A 15564-nucleotide genomic window follows, 5' to 3' on the forward strand; every position below is an offset into this window, starting at 1 on the left:
GTTTTGTGTCAAATATTACAATATTCTGAATGCTAGTTGTAACCCTGTCCTCAGCACTATCCATTACACAACATCATTGCATAATTTATATCAACACAATTTCCTCATAACAATATGAGGAAATGGTGAGAACAGGGTGGTACATAAATATTATATCAATGCAACATGTTGCATTTATATGAAAATGTGCATAACTGGGGCATGGTTTGGGTCAATCCAAAGTCCATTGATAGTTTGTATTGCCTTGGGCCAAGGCTGCATATGTTTCAGATACTGATGCACCTTCTAAATCTGCCTAAGCCGCCCATTTCACTTCAGCTGCTTAGGTGTACCTTTCCTACTCTGAGGTTAATGGATGGAAGGTAAAGTTACAAATTACAAGGCTTGATGAGGAATCAAAAAAATATGTCATGGATGTTTCAAATATTTATTTTGCAGGTTTTGTGATGTGAAAGGAAGATTTTTCAGGTTTATTTATTCAGTGGAGCCAGTGATAAGGTGTTTGTATTCACCTTATGCCCAAAACCCTTCATGCAAATGGTTTTAGGGAGCATGGTTACTTAGGCCATAGGTCTGTCAGGTGTTTAAGCTCTTCAAGATTAATCAAAGAAGTTTTATAAATTTTGTCATATCAGGGCCTTTGTGCAGTACAGATCATGATTATGGCACTTATCATTAGAATGCTTACCATCCTGCTTTTAAGCACGACTGCTTCCCCATCAGTGGTGCTTGTAATGCTACTATGCTATCGTTGCTGCGCTGGTCCTGAAGCGGCACTGCCGGCCCTGCACAACAGTGGTCGCCAGCATCACAATTTAAGAACCTAACACGGTGCCTGGTCCTACCTCTGGGCGCGTTGGATGGCCAGCCTCGGACCGCTACCGTCGCGATAGGTTCCATGCGTCAGGCACAGTAATGCTATGCGCCCCAGCCATAGCTGTTGCATGTAGCCCGACGGCTGCGTAACACCTGTCAGGTATATTTGATGGATATAAAAAGATTTCATGTGTATTTCTTGTAATAGCTTGCAGCATATTTCACGGCACAGCAGATGCATTTTCAGGCTATACATAATATGCATATATATGCATACGATATATATATATATATATATATATATATATATATATATATATATATATACATATATATATATATATATAATCAGAATTCAGGGATTCAATCCCACGCCCGGACGTCGTGGGGCGTGCATGGGTCTGCACTTTGCCTGATAGCTCGAAAACGAGTGCCCCGGCGCGCGCTTTTCATCTTGGAAATCGAAAGAGAATTGTTCAAACTTTATTTCTATGCACTTTTTATGCATATATATGTTCAAGATTTAGAAAGCCGTGGGCCTAAAGGTCATTTTAACATGGGAACTCTGCGGCTAGTTGTGAAATGTGCGCCGTTGCTGCCATATTTTATACTAGATGGGACCCCCAGGTTTGGCCATTTGAGGTACATTTGTGAAACATGTGGTCGCCTTCCGACGGCCCATGAGGACAGTTGTGAGTCTTCGCCCCGGTGGTCGCGTGCGCTTGAATGTTGCGTACTTTGGTTACTCTCGAAATAAGCTAGCGAGGCTGCACCAAAACTATGAACCCTCTATTCTGCCGGCGTATCATCATGCGGTCGAGTAAAATTTGCTCAGTTGATGGCTTGGGTTGGGTCCAGCAGCAAAATCTATGGTAGGTGCTACTCCTCTAAAAATATGTGTATAAGGCACACAAACAGCTTTACTTCCACATTTTAAATGCAGGCATTCATCGTACTCATGGTGAATGCTGTCAAGCCTATTGCAGTCTGTGGATGGACACAGCATAATGTCTGCTATTTTTAGCACTCACTGATCAGTTAAATTCTTATCATCTCATGCCACTAGTTAACAAATGAAGTTGTCATTTTGATTTCCTACAGTATTATTTGGAACATTGCACCACCTGAAATTTGTGTGAGTCACAGTGTACAGATGTTAGATAGAAGTTCATGCATTCATGCAAATGCATTATTTATTATCTGAATTCATCTTTCTGGTGATACCTTTTTGCTGTAGAACATGTTTTGCTCTGTTTCAAGGGTTTACAACAAGTTATACCTGCACATGACAGTTGATTCTTGTAAGCTGAAGTTTACAAATTGTGTAGTGCTTGCAAGGTGTCGAATGCCAGGCCCCAGCTGCAGCCAACAGAGCGTTTGCTGATTGCCTAATTTCTGTAATTGTTTCCTCAAACCAGGAATATTTTAAGAGGAAGATTATATGCTGCTACCAGCATTCCAGGCTCAGCTGAAGTGCTGGACATATCCCATATCCCAGCCGAGAGGACCCGCAACTTCAGTGTTATTGCACACATTGACCATGGCAAGAGCACCCTGGCAGACAGGCTACTAGAGATCACTGGTGAGAGACTTCGGCAGGCATAATGTGTTGGGTGTGTTCCATGTTGGTGTGCAGTTTTGAGATGAAGTGGCCATTATGAAGATCATTCAGTGCAGTTCCCAGCCCAGTCGTGTCCTTCTGAAGACTTAACCCCCTGGTTTCTGAGCTAGATGTCTGTGAACTGATGCATACTATTGTGTGTGCACTATCCCAAAGTCACCACAGCATACATAATGCCCCAGCAACATTACACAAGTACTGCAATTCCATTGGCCATGTAGTGTTCAAAGTCATGATAAATATGAATATGGAGTTATTTTTATTTGGTGAACAACATCAGCATGATATCTAGCATCAGCACAATCATTTGGCTGTCAACCGATGTTATATGCTCAGGTCGGTGTAGAGGACCTGGATAGCCACACAATGTCAGATGCCTCTACGGTGGGGTTAAGCCCATGTGCGAGATGTGCACGGTCATTGTGATATGCAATGGAAGGGTCTCTAGTGGGCCGACCCAAGATTAGAGGTCACCGGGCAGTGCCCCTTGCGATGAGTGCTACCATCTTGTGGCCATAATGTAGGTAACGTTTCCATGTTATATTTTTAATGGACGGGGAGAAGAAGAATGCAAACAAGCAGGTGAAGCAATACACCCCTCTAGTCATTCAAACATTTCAGGGCATTATCAAACAATGGAAATGTGGGGAGCACATTTGTTATATGAATAGCTGCAGATGAGCCTATTTCATCATGTGTGATGCCTGCCTCACTGTCTTTAGATGCAGAACATTTGACTCATTCATGCCCGTTGGAACATACAATTTGAGAAGACTGCTCTAGACAGCTCAATTTATCTGTTAAGCAAATATGCTGCTCAATGTGCTATTGCTTAATTGCATCATCATACCATGTACAATAATGATTGAGAGCCAATTGGCAATCGTTATGTCAGGAAATTGTGCTCACGAACGCTAGAAATGAATGACGGACAGTTATATTTGTTTTGGCCATGATCGCCGCATGGCTAGTGGAATGACAGGATTTGAATGGCGTTAAGAATGCCCGAGTGACCTTGAAACATCTCCCTGTAATAGCCGGCTCGTCTTCGTGGGCGTGTAGCTCAGAAACTGGAGGGCTTTAGGCATTAAGAAGGGCAGGGCGGTTAATTGTATCAAATGATTTTCAACATGACTAGTTCATTCCAAACCCTCATTCAGATATGAAAAACTATGTTTAAGAGGAATGACACACTTGAAAGCATTGGAGCAAGCATGAGATAGGATGAAATAAGCTCATTTATAACTATTGGTGTACTTAGTGGGAAAGATTGCTCTAGACAACACAACTTCTCATTCTAGTAAATATGCCCCCTAATACGTCATTGTTTTATTATATCATCATACCTTCCACGACATTGATTAAGATGGCCGTTTTGTCTCGAAATCGTGCATATGAACACCAGATGTGAACAGTTTCAACAATAACATCTTTATTGTCCCCTTTCGCCTCATGGGTAATGGAATCGCAGGACATTAATGACGTTGCTGTGGTGTCACGTATGCCGTGGTGACTGTAGTATCATGTATGTGGTGTCATGTGTGCTGTAATGTCATGTATGAACAGTACGACAATGACATCTTGACTGGCCGTTATCGCCTCATGGGTAATGGAATCGCAGGACATGAATGACGTTGCTGTAGTGGCATGTATGCCTTAGTGACCTTGAAATGGTCTCCCTAAAAAAGTCCGCGAATCTTCACCGGCGTGTTGATCAGAAACTAGAAAAAAGTTTGGGTACTTAGAAAGGCGGAGCTGTCAACTGCACCGAATAATCTTCAAGATGGCTATTGCAGTTCAAAACCCCATACAAATGTGGAACACACCTTTTAAATGGAGCATTCCATCTATTCGAGCTTTTCACTTATTGTGAGATCAGACGCATGCAGTTTGATTGATAATACCAGCTTTTTTAGACTCCTGAATAGCTCAGAATTTGGATCGAGAGTAGCCACTTCTGCGGGACAAATTTCATTGTGCTTCCTGCTCACCACTATGAAAGAAATGCATTTCAGCTGCCTTTCTTTCTCCACTGTGTTTGTTCTGTAATGTTTGCAGTACTAATTTTGCAAAATGTTGGTGTCATGAATGTTACTGTAAGGCAGAGCTTACATTTGACTTATACCGCGTGTAGATATTCCTTAATCTTTTGTTAGTATCGTCCCTTTTGTATTCCATCTTTCTCCCCCCGTCCCAGTTCCCTCCTACTTTGCATAACAGCTGGTTCTCCACATGTAAGGCAGAGGGCAAGCGACGAGTCAGCCGGCTACAAGGCGTCTGAGTGCACAGGCTGCGCCGGAAGGGCGCGAAGAAGCTTATCCAGAGCGCGAGGCAGCTAGGGAGTGGGTGACCCGTTGGGGCCGCATCCCACGCCGCTCTCGTGTGCGCCGCACCGGGGTCGACAGACCACCAGCGGACGACCAAGAAAGACCTGTGCAGAGCCGAGCCAGCTGATGCAACCGCCAGCCTTGTGAGCAAGTTCGGAGTCCGAGCCTGAGCTCGATCCCGGGCCCCAGCCAATCAGTACGCGGCACAACGCTACGACAGCAACACCTCAGGGCCAGGCATCACCCCGGGCATACTGACACTCGTTTTTCTCCGAGACCTTGGGTGTATAACTGGCCAAGGAAGAGCGTATGCGGAACGGACCTGAGCAGAAACACGAATGGAAGCGAGCTTGACTGATGGCCGGAATCCTAAAGGAGAGGCTTGTAGAACAAAACCCGCGGGAGTGTCACATTTGAGACGACTCGCGGGACCAGCGCGGACTCAGCAAGAGAGCAGCACTCTGACTAGGGCGCTCTCACGGGACGGAGGCACCCTGCGCTCGACCATTGCAGCCGCCGACGTGTGTGTGGAGGAGCTGCGACGAATAGCTGAGGCACTGCAGTCTGTTCTCCGTTTCCATTCCTCTTCGCCCATGCCTCTTTACCTCTTCCCCCCCCCCCCCTCCCTGTTGCTACATTTGTCAGACGCCAAGTACGTGCGAAAACTCCGCTGTGTAATACTAAAAGGAGAATCATCAGATAGAATGCGCTTGCCACGTGCCAGGTGGGGCTAATCCCGCGCGTTGGGGTCGAGCTTCGAAGTCACGCGGCAGGTAGGTCATATTACATGAAAGATTGTTTCATTGGGACTGTCGCCGAGGGGAGTCGTACCGCGTGCATGTACAATTGGCGCCGTCTGCGTAGATGTGTGAATGTGAATTCAAAATTAATGCATTAGGCTCAGAAGCAGGTCGGGAGAAAGACAAGAATGAGCGTGTTGCAAACGAACCGCCAAGTCATGTACCCAGATCCTGATCACACGTGTCAGTTTCGTAACCTGTTCGAGTCTTCACGTAAAATTGGGGTCGGAAAGACAGATTCTACGAAATGTAAGCAACGCTTTTTGCAGCGCGCTCAGTTCTTGAGGTAAATCTGTTGAGAAATGTTTATTTGTCTTCATGAATAGTTGAACGACTGGCTTAAGTCTTCAAGCAAGTTAGGATCAGGAACGACAATCTTAGTTTCGTCGACACGTAGCTGCTAAGTTGCGATGCGCACAGGTCTCGATGTAAACTTGGACAAAATGACGCGCAATGCACGTTATTCTTATACCATCGATCACTCATTTCGTCAATAGCACGAGTATCGGAGCACTGGAGCCGTGAATGACGGATTCTTTATTGGACATGTGTACCTGCAATGCGCACCGTTTTGATTAAATTTTACGGAAAGTGACGTGCATCGCAACGCATTCTTTATCGCTGGTCAGTTAATTTAGAAAATCACACGAGTCTTAACGAAAAACTGGAATCAGAATGACTGACATTGTGATCCGACACGCAGCTGTTTGTTTATGACGCGCATAGCTCTTAATGTATTTTTGGAATATCTACCGTGCATTGAGGTTCTTTCCATTTCAACGAGTTTACACCGCATCGAGGTCAGAAAGTCTGCTCGAAAGCCCGGTGAGTCATATGAAAGGGACAATGCAAGGACAAAAGTTCGTTAGACTGGCTTTCAAACCCGGCAAGCGGTCAATGAATCATTCGGAAGACGATCTTCGCAAATGTCTGCAGGAATTGTCACCAATTAAATTGAGTTTCTGTCCGCCGGCCCCTAATCCAGCTGATTTAGTACGCATTTTAAGTATGCAGGTAGGATTGTTTCGGACCGCAATTTACGGAAAAGGGGTTTTTGCCATTTTTGCGCTGTAGACAAGTTTATTATCTGCCTGTATTTCTGTTCCAATATTTTGATAACTTAACACCCGCCCGGGTGGCCGGTTGAATACCCTTCGTTCGGCTGGAGGATCAGTTTGATCTCCCTGAGATCTCTGAAACTAAGGGAGCGGGATACACCAAATTTACAGGGTGTATTAAGTCTGTTAACCACATTATTTGCCTGTGCATGAACTCACTTATGTCAAAGTTTGGGGTATCTAAGTCATTACTTTTGGGGCAAATAAGGCCAAACAAGGTCAAACTCCAGAGTGGTGTCTGATTGCCGTCAAACCTTCTCATGCAACCGCCGTTAGCCTAAATACCCGTTGTGAGCGAAACGTTAATAGTGTTTACTTAAGGTCAGTGACCACGTATGATCTTTCGAAGGTCATGGTGACCAAAATCATGCAGGACCGCTTTATTTTTGCGTTTAAATAAGCGTCAAAGATTAGGCTTCGCATTATGTTCCCTACAAGCAAAATATTGATCTAGATCATTTTAGATCAGTGACCTGTTCTGACTGAAGAAGTCCATGGAAGATGTATATTGCAGTTACTGTTGAAAATAAATTCAAAATGAACAGCAGAAGCTACCGCATTTAGCAAGCTCTAGAGAAATAAAACAGGAGATGTGTGGCTTCGTCTAACACTCCGTTGTGGTATCAGAACGACGCCCCAGAATTGTTTTCGCTAAATCCATAGCCTGACTGTGACATGCATTAGGTCTGCTACCTTACGAGGCATATCTAAATTTTTGATGCCAAACGATTTATTATTTAATTGTCTACAGCAGAACAACATTTGGCGCGGCCATGCCCTGCCGTTCGGAAATCATCCCGGCAAATCCTTCGGGGAGGGGGGGGGGGGGGGGTAAATTGAGCCCTCACTCGACGGGCACATGATGGGATGTCAACACAGTAAATACGCCGACACGCATTTTTATCGGTTCTTTGCTGTGTGGTCAGTTGAGCATGAGCTCCCGAGCCAATGGTTTGGCACTGCTTAGGTTTTGGAGATGGTCTGAACCGAGGACCTGTACCCAGTAGCTCCCATTCATGAATTACATGGCCGCTTTAAGCTTCATGGTTTGTAAGGACGACAACACGACCTGAACAAGGGGCTGAACTCAAGGTTGTTTTAGTTCAGGTAATGAATGGCGATTAAGTTACCCGTGACTTTTAGAAACTGTTTTAGATTCAGTGCTAAGGATTGTCGAACGGCGTAATGTAGTCGGAGAATTATCCGGGAACTTTCATTCGAATGGTGTTTTCTAGGCAGCAAAAGAGGACGGACGAAATAAACAGAGTTTTCCTGAATCTTTTGCTTGTAAGGGCGATGAGGGGCCAGACCCTCGCTGCATTTTGGCACGTCATGCACACAGCCGTTTGCTTCGTGCACCCGTGGTAATTAAACCATGGATGAATTGCTGTTAAGCAATGATCACACGAGAGTTGCGAAAAGAGGTGACGATTTTGCATAACTCAGTTAGATTCCCCTCCCTAAAGCAAATAATGACAGCCAGTGGTTAAGGTGCATTAGGAATGATGCCAAGTGGTTAAAGTGCATTGGGATAATGTCAGATTCCATTTAAATGTATTATAAAAGAGCAAATATTCAGGCCACGATGGAGCCAATGAACTTGTGTTGGGACTTGGGAGCATCTTTACTAACATTTGGACGTTACTGCCGATTTTGAGGTCTGAGTGTTTCACCACTCAGCCCTCTCACTCACGAATCAAGATGAACATTTCCACAATCACAGAACCAGGACGCGTTACGGTTTCGGTGGCGTAGGCGGCAACGCACCGGGTCCCAAATTTAAGGTCCGTGCGCTCAATACCAGGCCGGGCCAGAAATTGTTCTGTCTGTTCCCTATAGATTGTATTGCATCGGTTTGGTAACGGCCTTTTCACGCTATTTGTTCAATGCGAAATTTAATTCCAAGAGAGGTTTCGCTCGGACATTGCGGGCACAACACCAATGACAACGTGGCATGACGTGACACGGTGTGGTGGGACACACACATTAGCCGTGTGTGCAATGTATACACGACATGACGTGACACGAGGTGGTGGGACACTCGTCATAAGGCGTGTGTGCCATGAAAATGCCATTAGAAGTTATGTACTGGGGTTTACTAAACCTGGCACATTTATCCTGCTGCAAACCCACGTAATAACTTTGATTCCAACGCAATGTTAGAATGACGCAATTTGAGATATGCTGGTCAAACGGTGAGCGCATTGATCGAACAATGCCACAGATTATTGGACTCCAATTTCAGTGTGTATGGGCCATTCCGGTCTTTGAAGGGACGATTTTAAGGCAAATTAACATTTTTCATCTTGTCAGGTTGTCAGAAATAAGCTAAAGAGACAATCTAGATACACTTATTACCCAGCGAACGCATGAAGCCATGGACGGCTATGTTTAGAATGTTTTCATTCATGCCCATGCCTACGGGCGCCGGTGACTGCGGAAAGAGGAGACGGGACTTTGAATCTTCAGAGCAGAAGTGATCACGCAGGAGGGCTGATATCATTCAAGAGGGAGGGGCCACCGGTCAGAGGAGCTCTCACTATACAGGGGTGGTGCCCATGATACTTTATGGAAGGTGTGACTCGTAGTCTTCGCCGGTTTCTAGCAAAGTCGGTTGCGAAAGATGTACTCGTCAAAAATACGTCAATTTCCGGCCATAAAATCATTGAATGGTTGACATTGGGAAAGGCAGGCTCTCCTCAGGGTAGGAAGCATCCTGGACGATGCTGAGGATGAAGAGCCACTCAGGACTACAGGGCAAGAGTGTGTTAGCTGTGCGCCGTTGTCGTGCTCGTTGCCAACTGAAGCTGGCGCAAACAGTCCGGACGGCCTGACTCTCATAAAACAGGGAGAGTGCTCACAAGACGTTGTAGAGGATGCGACTCGGCGCAGTCGCCACATGTTTCTCGTAAATACATTTACGAAAAATGTGCTGGGCGAAGACGGCTAAGACCCCAGCCAGGATATCACTGCGTGGAGGGCAGGCCCTCCTTGAGGGCAAGGATGCTACCTGGGAGACACTTATGATGAAAACCATCCTGTATTGACGGGAAGGATATTTTGCTATACGGTTTTACCCCCTCTCCCGGATGAACTCGATCCCCGTGTGAAAGAGCCCGACGTGTTTAGATGACGAGGAATTAACATTGCAAACTTGCGTTCCGGTCTCCCAAAATCGCAATTTGTCATTATATCAGGTATTAGTACTCCACCCCGACGCCGTGTGCCACTGGACGGGACTAGAGGGGTAAATGTGTGAGGCCGAAGTTGAATAGGATACGATGAATGAACGCAACGTATGATGGTAGTGGGATGAATGCGTAGAATTGAATGAAGGTTGGTAACTTATAGGGACCAGTGGGAGCAACGGCAGGTCAGGACAGGGAAGGGACAAAGGAATGATGATCGCATTCTAAACAACCAATGTTAACGCCGAAGATAAACTGAGAAGGGAGTAGGCGAGATGTCCGGCGGAGCGTATCGTTACCCAAGTCATGTCAGACGAAGCTATACATCTCTGAGCTCCTTTTTTTCGGCAACACAACAATTCAACGGATAAATTACATTGACCTAAGGTCAGATGCAAAGGTCAGACCAAGGTTCAATCTAACCTGTTTTGTTACTCTAACGCTTGCTGTATGGGGTAGCTCCTGGGGCTCATTTCGAATTTATTGATAATAGGAATCACATTATACACCTTCCATAGACTTCTTGAAGGTCAGAATAGGTCACTGACCTGGAATGATCTAGCCCAACATTTTGTTTTTAGGAACATACTGCATAGCGTAACATTCGCGGCTTATCCAGATGCAAAACCCGAAGCGGTCCTGTGTGATTTTGGTCAGCATGACCTTCAAAAAATCACACAAGTTCACTGACCTTAGAGGAGCATGTTACCCTTCGCTCAGAACAGTTACCTAGGTTCTAGGGGTTCGTTGGAGACCGACCTGGAATTTGATCTTGTTCGACCTTATTTGACCGGAAGGTCATAACCTAGGAATCTCAAACTTTGGCCTGACTGAGTTCACGTACAGATCAACACACCCTGTGAGTTTGGCGCCTCCAGTTCACTTAGTTCCTGAGATCTCGGGGGGGGGGGGGGAGTCAAATTGACCCCCACCCGAGCGTAGCGTATCCAACCGGCCACTCGGGCACGTGTTAAGTTTTAGGTCCAGTTATACCGCGAGGCATCACTTAGTGACGTCAGTTGTGCTCTTGTTGTCAGGTGCTATCTCGGCGGACTCGCGGAACATGCAGGTGCTGGACCGGCTGCAGGTGGAGCGCGAGCGCGGTATCACCGTCAAGGCGCAAACAGCGTCCCTGTTCTACACACACGTGAGGCGCGCTGCTGGACACAGGTGCTCAGTTGGCGATAGGACCGCTGTGCGCCTATGCTGGCTGATTATTACTCCCAGCACAGGTGCACAGCTTTCCTATCATTTATTTCACTCAACAGTGAGGCGGGTGAATAGATCAGGATGCGCTGTTCAATTAATTCTACGTTTTCTTTTATCATGTTGAAGAGTTATGCCAATGAGCAATGTTTCCAGCTGGTTTGTAGCACAGCAAATGTGTATGCAATTTGTGGGACATGCTTAGTGCTACTCAAAAACATTAGCCGCATTATTAGATGCTCCTTCCCCCTGCTTGTTTGATGCGTGACTGTTGATGTGATGTTTGATATAGGCCTTAAAAGTGACGCCCGCTTTTTGACATGGCCAATTGCCATTGCTTTGCCATCGCACGGGCATTTGTTAGTTTGCGTAAATGTTGCTTCGCGTCATTGGAACATAATAAAGGAAGCTTCGTGGTATTGGGTGTGCTTCATGTACCGCCCGGTGCTTTCAACTTATGTCTGCGCAGAGTATTCGAAATACGTCGGACGTTTTGTTTGTGGTGGCATGTTTCATTTGTATGTCATTTAATGCTCCATCGTCGTTTCCACGAGGAAGACTGAGTAGTACGAATCTTTTCACTCTTAACTTGGCACTTAACTTTGAATTGGTCTGGTAAAGTGATGTGTTCTGTGAACAATGGTTAACTTGGAACATTTTTGGTTGGGGGGGGGGGGGGGAGGCTCCCTTCATGGTCCGCGTAGGCCAATCGCTGTGTTCCATCATGCGCCAATATTTTTACTCAAAGCGCTTACTTTAGCCTTTTTGTTGAATTACAGAACGGCGAGGAATATTTGCTCAACCTGATTGATACTCCAGGACACGTAGACTTCAGTTACGAGGTGTCCCGATCATTGCAGGTAAGCCTGTGGCAGCATTGTTACTGTCAGACCACTTGGCCGAGGAGCCAGCGGACTCGGTCACGCTGCTGCCCACGTGAAAATCGACACCCGAGGGCGGGGCTGACCCACACGCGCTTTCGACGACATACGAACCGTATGTTTAGCATAAGTGAGGTGCAGTTCATCCACTTCCGTTCAGAGTAGGTTGAGCCCGACTACCCCTGACCGCGCGCGGTGGGGCTAGCGTGCGTGCCCCCGCCACTGACATGACTTGACCTGATCTGCGGCACAGGCGTGTCAGGGCGTGGTGCTGCTGGTGGATGCCAACAAGGGCGTGCAGGCGCAGACTGTGGCCAACTTCTACCTGGCTTTCACCAGCGAGCTGGCCATCGTGCCAGCCGTCAACAAGATCGACCTACGCCACGCCGACCCGGACCGAGCCGTGGCGCAGATGCAGCGTCTGTTCGACTGCGACCCGGACAAGATCTGCCGGGTGAGCGGCGCCGCCGGGCATGGCGGCGACGGTCAGCGCAGCCGTGCGGTCGTGACAGGCGTAGGACAGGATCTGCTGGGTGAGCGCGGCGACGGTCGGCGCGGCCGTGCGGTCGTGACAGGCGTAGGGCACAATCTGCCGGGAGAGCGGCGACGGTCGGCGCAGCCGTGCGGTCGCGACAGGCGTAGGACAGGATCTGCTGGGTGAGCGCGGCGACGGTCGGCGCAGTCGTGCGGTCGCAACAGGCGTAGGGCGGAATCTGCTGGGAGAGCGCGGCGACGGTCGGCGCAGCCGTGCGGTCGCGACAGGCCTAGGACAGGATCTGCTGGGTGAGCGCGGCGGCGGTCGGCGCAGCCGTGCGGTCGTGACAGGCGTAGGACAGGATCTGCTTGGTGAGCGGCGCCGCCGGGTGCGGCGGCGACGGTCGGCGCAGCCGTGCGGTCGTGACAGGCGTAGGACGGAATCTGCTGGGAGAGCGGCGCCGCCGGGTGCGGCGGCGACGGTCGGCGCAGCCGTGCGGTCGTGACAGGCGTAGGACAGAATCTGCTGGGAGAGCGCGGCGACGGTCAGCGCAGCCGTGCGGTCGCGACAGGCGTAGGGCGGAATCTGCTGGGAGAGCGCGGCGATGGTCGGCGCAGCCGTACGGTCGCGACAGGCGTAGGGCGGAATCCGCTGGGAGAGCGCGGCGACGGTCGGCGCAGCCGTGCGGTCGCGACAGGCGTAGGACAGGATCTGCTTGGTGAGCGCGGCGACGGTCGGCGCAGCCGTGCGGTCGTGACAGGCGTAGGACAGGATCTGCTTGGCGAGCGCGGCGACGGTCGGCGCAGCCGTGCGGTCGCGACAGGCGTAGGACAGAATCTGCTTGGTGAGCGCGGCGACGGTCTGCGCAGCCGTGCGGTCGTGACAGGCGTAGGACAGGATCTGCTTGGCGAGCGCGGCGACGGTCGGCGCAGCCGTGCGGTCGCGACAGGCGTAGGACAGGATCTGCTTGGTGAGCGGCGCCGCCGGGTGCGACGGCGACGGTCGGCACAGCCGTGCGGTCGCGACAGGCGTAGGTCTGGGCTCCGGAGCCCTGGCTAGCGGGTGGGACGAGGATGATCCGGCCGATCGGCGACGAAGCGTGCTGAGCTGGAGCTTAGCTCGTCTGTGTGAAGGCCGAAAGGCGGGGAAGTCCAATGTAGTGTGTGTTCCCTGCGTGGAGTTGCTGTTGTTACTGTATTGATGTTTGCGTTAAACGGCATTAGACGAATCCCACCAGACACATCACACTTGCTTCCACCGACATACTGTATAACTATCTATGGCTGCGAGCTGTGGCCTGGATGCCGTGAATATTGGTGTCTTTGGCCGCATATTGACATAGTTTACATTTGCGCCACCGGTTCCTATGGGCATGTCTTGCCGCATCCCCGAGTTGTCTCACAAGGTCTTTCAGTGAAATTTGAAGCCCTTGAGGGTGACTTAGCGGCGGCCAAGTGCTCCGTTGGCACGAAGCGCCCACACCATCAGGCTGCCTCCGGCTCTAATTACTGCCTCTGTTGTCAGATATCGGCCAAGCTGGGTACGAACGTGGAGTCTGTGCTGACATCGGTGATAACCGAGGTGCCGGCGCCCGTCCACTGCCGCCGCGATGCGCCCACACGCGCTCTCATCTTCGACACGTGGTGAGCGCCGCTGTAGCTCGGCAGTGTCTCGGTGAGCGCCGCTGCAGCTCGGAAGTGTCGCGGTGAGCGCCGCTGCAGCTCGGCAGTGTCTCGGTGAGCGCCGCTGCAGCTCGGCAGTGTCTCGGTGAGCGCCGCTGCAGCTCGGCAGTGTCTCGGTGAGCGCCGCTGCAGCTTGGCAGTGTCTCGGTGAGCGCCGCTGCAGCTCGGCAGTGTCTCTGTGAGCGCCGCTGCAGCTCGGCAGTGTCTCGGTGAGCGCCGCTGCAGCTCGGCAGTGTCGCGGTGAGCGCCGCTGCAGCTCGGCAGTGTCTCGGTGAGCGCCGCTGCAGCTTGGCAGTGTCTCGGTGAGCGCCGCTGCAGTTCGGCAGTGTCTCGGTGAGCGCCGCTGCAGCTCGGCAGTGTCTCGGTGAGCGCCGCTGCAGCTTGGCAGTGTCTCGGTGAGCGCCGCTGCAGCTTGGCAGTGTCTCGGTGAGCGCCGCTGCAGCTCGGCAGTGTCTCGGTGAGCGCCGCTGCAGCTCGGCAGTGTCTCGGTGAGCGCCGCTGCAGCTTGGCAGTGTCTCGGTGAGCGCCGCTGCAGCTCGGCAGTGTCTCGGTGAGCGCCGCTGCAGCTTGGCAGTGTCGCGGTGAGCGCCGCTGCAGCTTGGCAGTGTCGCGGCACAGCACTGAAGAGCACTGAGTGCACTTCTTTGAATATCTGGAATGCTCGATTAGTGGTTTGCGAATCTCCCTGCCGTGTCAATGAAGACATTTTCGATGAACTGTTGTCTGCTGATCATTCCGCTCTCGTCCCCCCGTGTCGTCACCAACATGACCAGCACTGCCGCCGTGTTCAGCAGTCGCCCCCGCCCGGCCGTACCTCATTCGGCCGAAGGCGGGCGCCCTCACGCCCTGGACACGCGCTGTCCCACGCTCCCACCCCTCACGCCGGCCCCGCCCCTCACGCCGGCCCTGCCCGGCCTTGTCTTGTTCGGCCGAAGGCGGGCGCCCTCACGCCCTGGACACGCGCTGTCCCACGATCCCGCCCCTCACGCCGGCCCTGCCCGGCCGTGTCTCGTTCGACCGAAGGCGGGCGCCCTCACGCCATGGACACGCGCTGTCCCACGCTCCCGCCCCTCACGCCGCCCCCTGCCGGCCAGGTTTGACCGGTACAAGGGCTGCGTGCCGCTGGTGGCGGTGGTGGACGGTCAGCTGGCGGCCGGGGACGTGGTGGTCTCGCAGCAGTCAAGCCGCGCGTACGAGGTCCGCGAGGTGGGCCTGCTGCGACCGCACGAGACGCCCGTCCAGCGTCTGTGAGTGGTCGGGCCTGCCCTCCCTGTGCTCGGACGGCAGATGGAGCCCTGCGCTCGACTTTATGGCGGTGGCGTCAGTGTTCGCTGGCTGCTGCGAGCACGCTGCCGGGCTTTTAAGAGGGGTCTGCTGTGAAAACGTGGATTCAGGCGTTGCAGCATATACAGCAGGTGGACGGACTGCTAGGTGATCCGTGTCGCAAGTG

At 50.6% G+C, this 15564-nt stretch overlaps 1 protein-coding gene across 1 annotated transcript in view; it reads left to right on the plus strand.

The window, feature by feature from the left end:
• Nucleotides 1–114: 114 nt before the first annotated feature.
• Nucleotides 115–15564, plus strand: part of LOC119092577 (translation factor GUF1, mitochondrial) — a 21914-nt gene continuing 6464 nt past the window's right edge. Inside the window, exons 1-7 of the mRNA XM_037215533.1 lie at nucleotides 115–125; nucleotides 2235–2398; nucleotides 10908–11017; nucleotides 11856–11936; nucleotides 12211–12411; nucleotides 13957–14075; nucleotides 15209–15361. Coding sequence (XP_037071428.1) covers nucleotides 115–125; nucleotides 2235–2398; nucleotides 10908–11017; nucleotides 11856–11936; nucleotides 12211–12411; nucleotides 13957–14075; nucleotides 15209–15361 — 839 coding nt within the window. The remainder of the gene's footprint in view (nucleotides 126–2234; nucleotides 2399–10907; nucleotides 11018–11855; nucleotides 11937–12210; nucleotides 12412–13956; nucleotides 14076–15208; nucleotides 15362–15564) is intronic.

Source organism: Pollicipes pollicipes, unplaced genomic scaffold (genome assembly GCF_011947565.3).
Source record: "Pollicipes pollicipes isolate AB1234 unplaced genomic scaffold, Ppol_2.1 Scaffold_3447;HRSCAF=4054_pilon_pilon_pilon, whole genome shotgun sequence".
Lineage (NCBI taxonomy): Eukaryota > Metazoa > Arthropoda > Thecostraca > Pollicipedomorpha > Pollicipedidae > Pollicipes > Pollicipes pollicipes.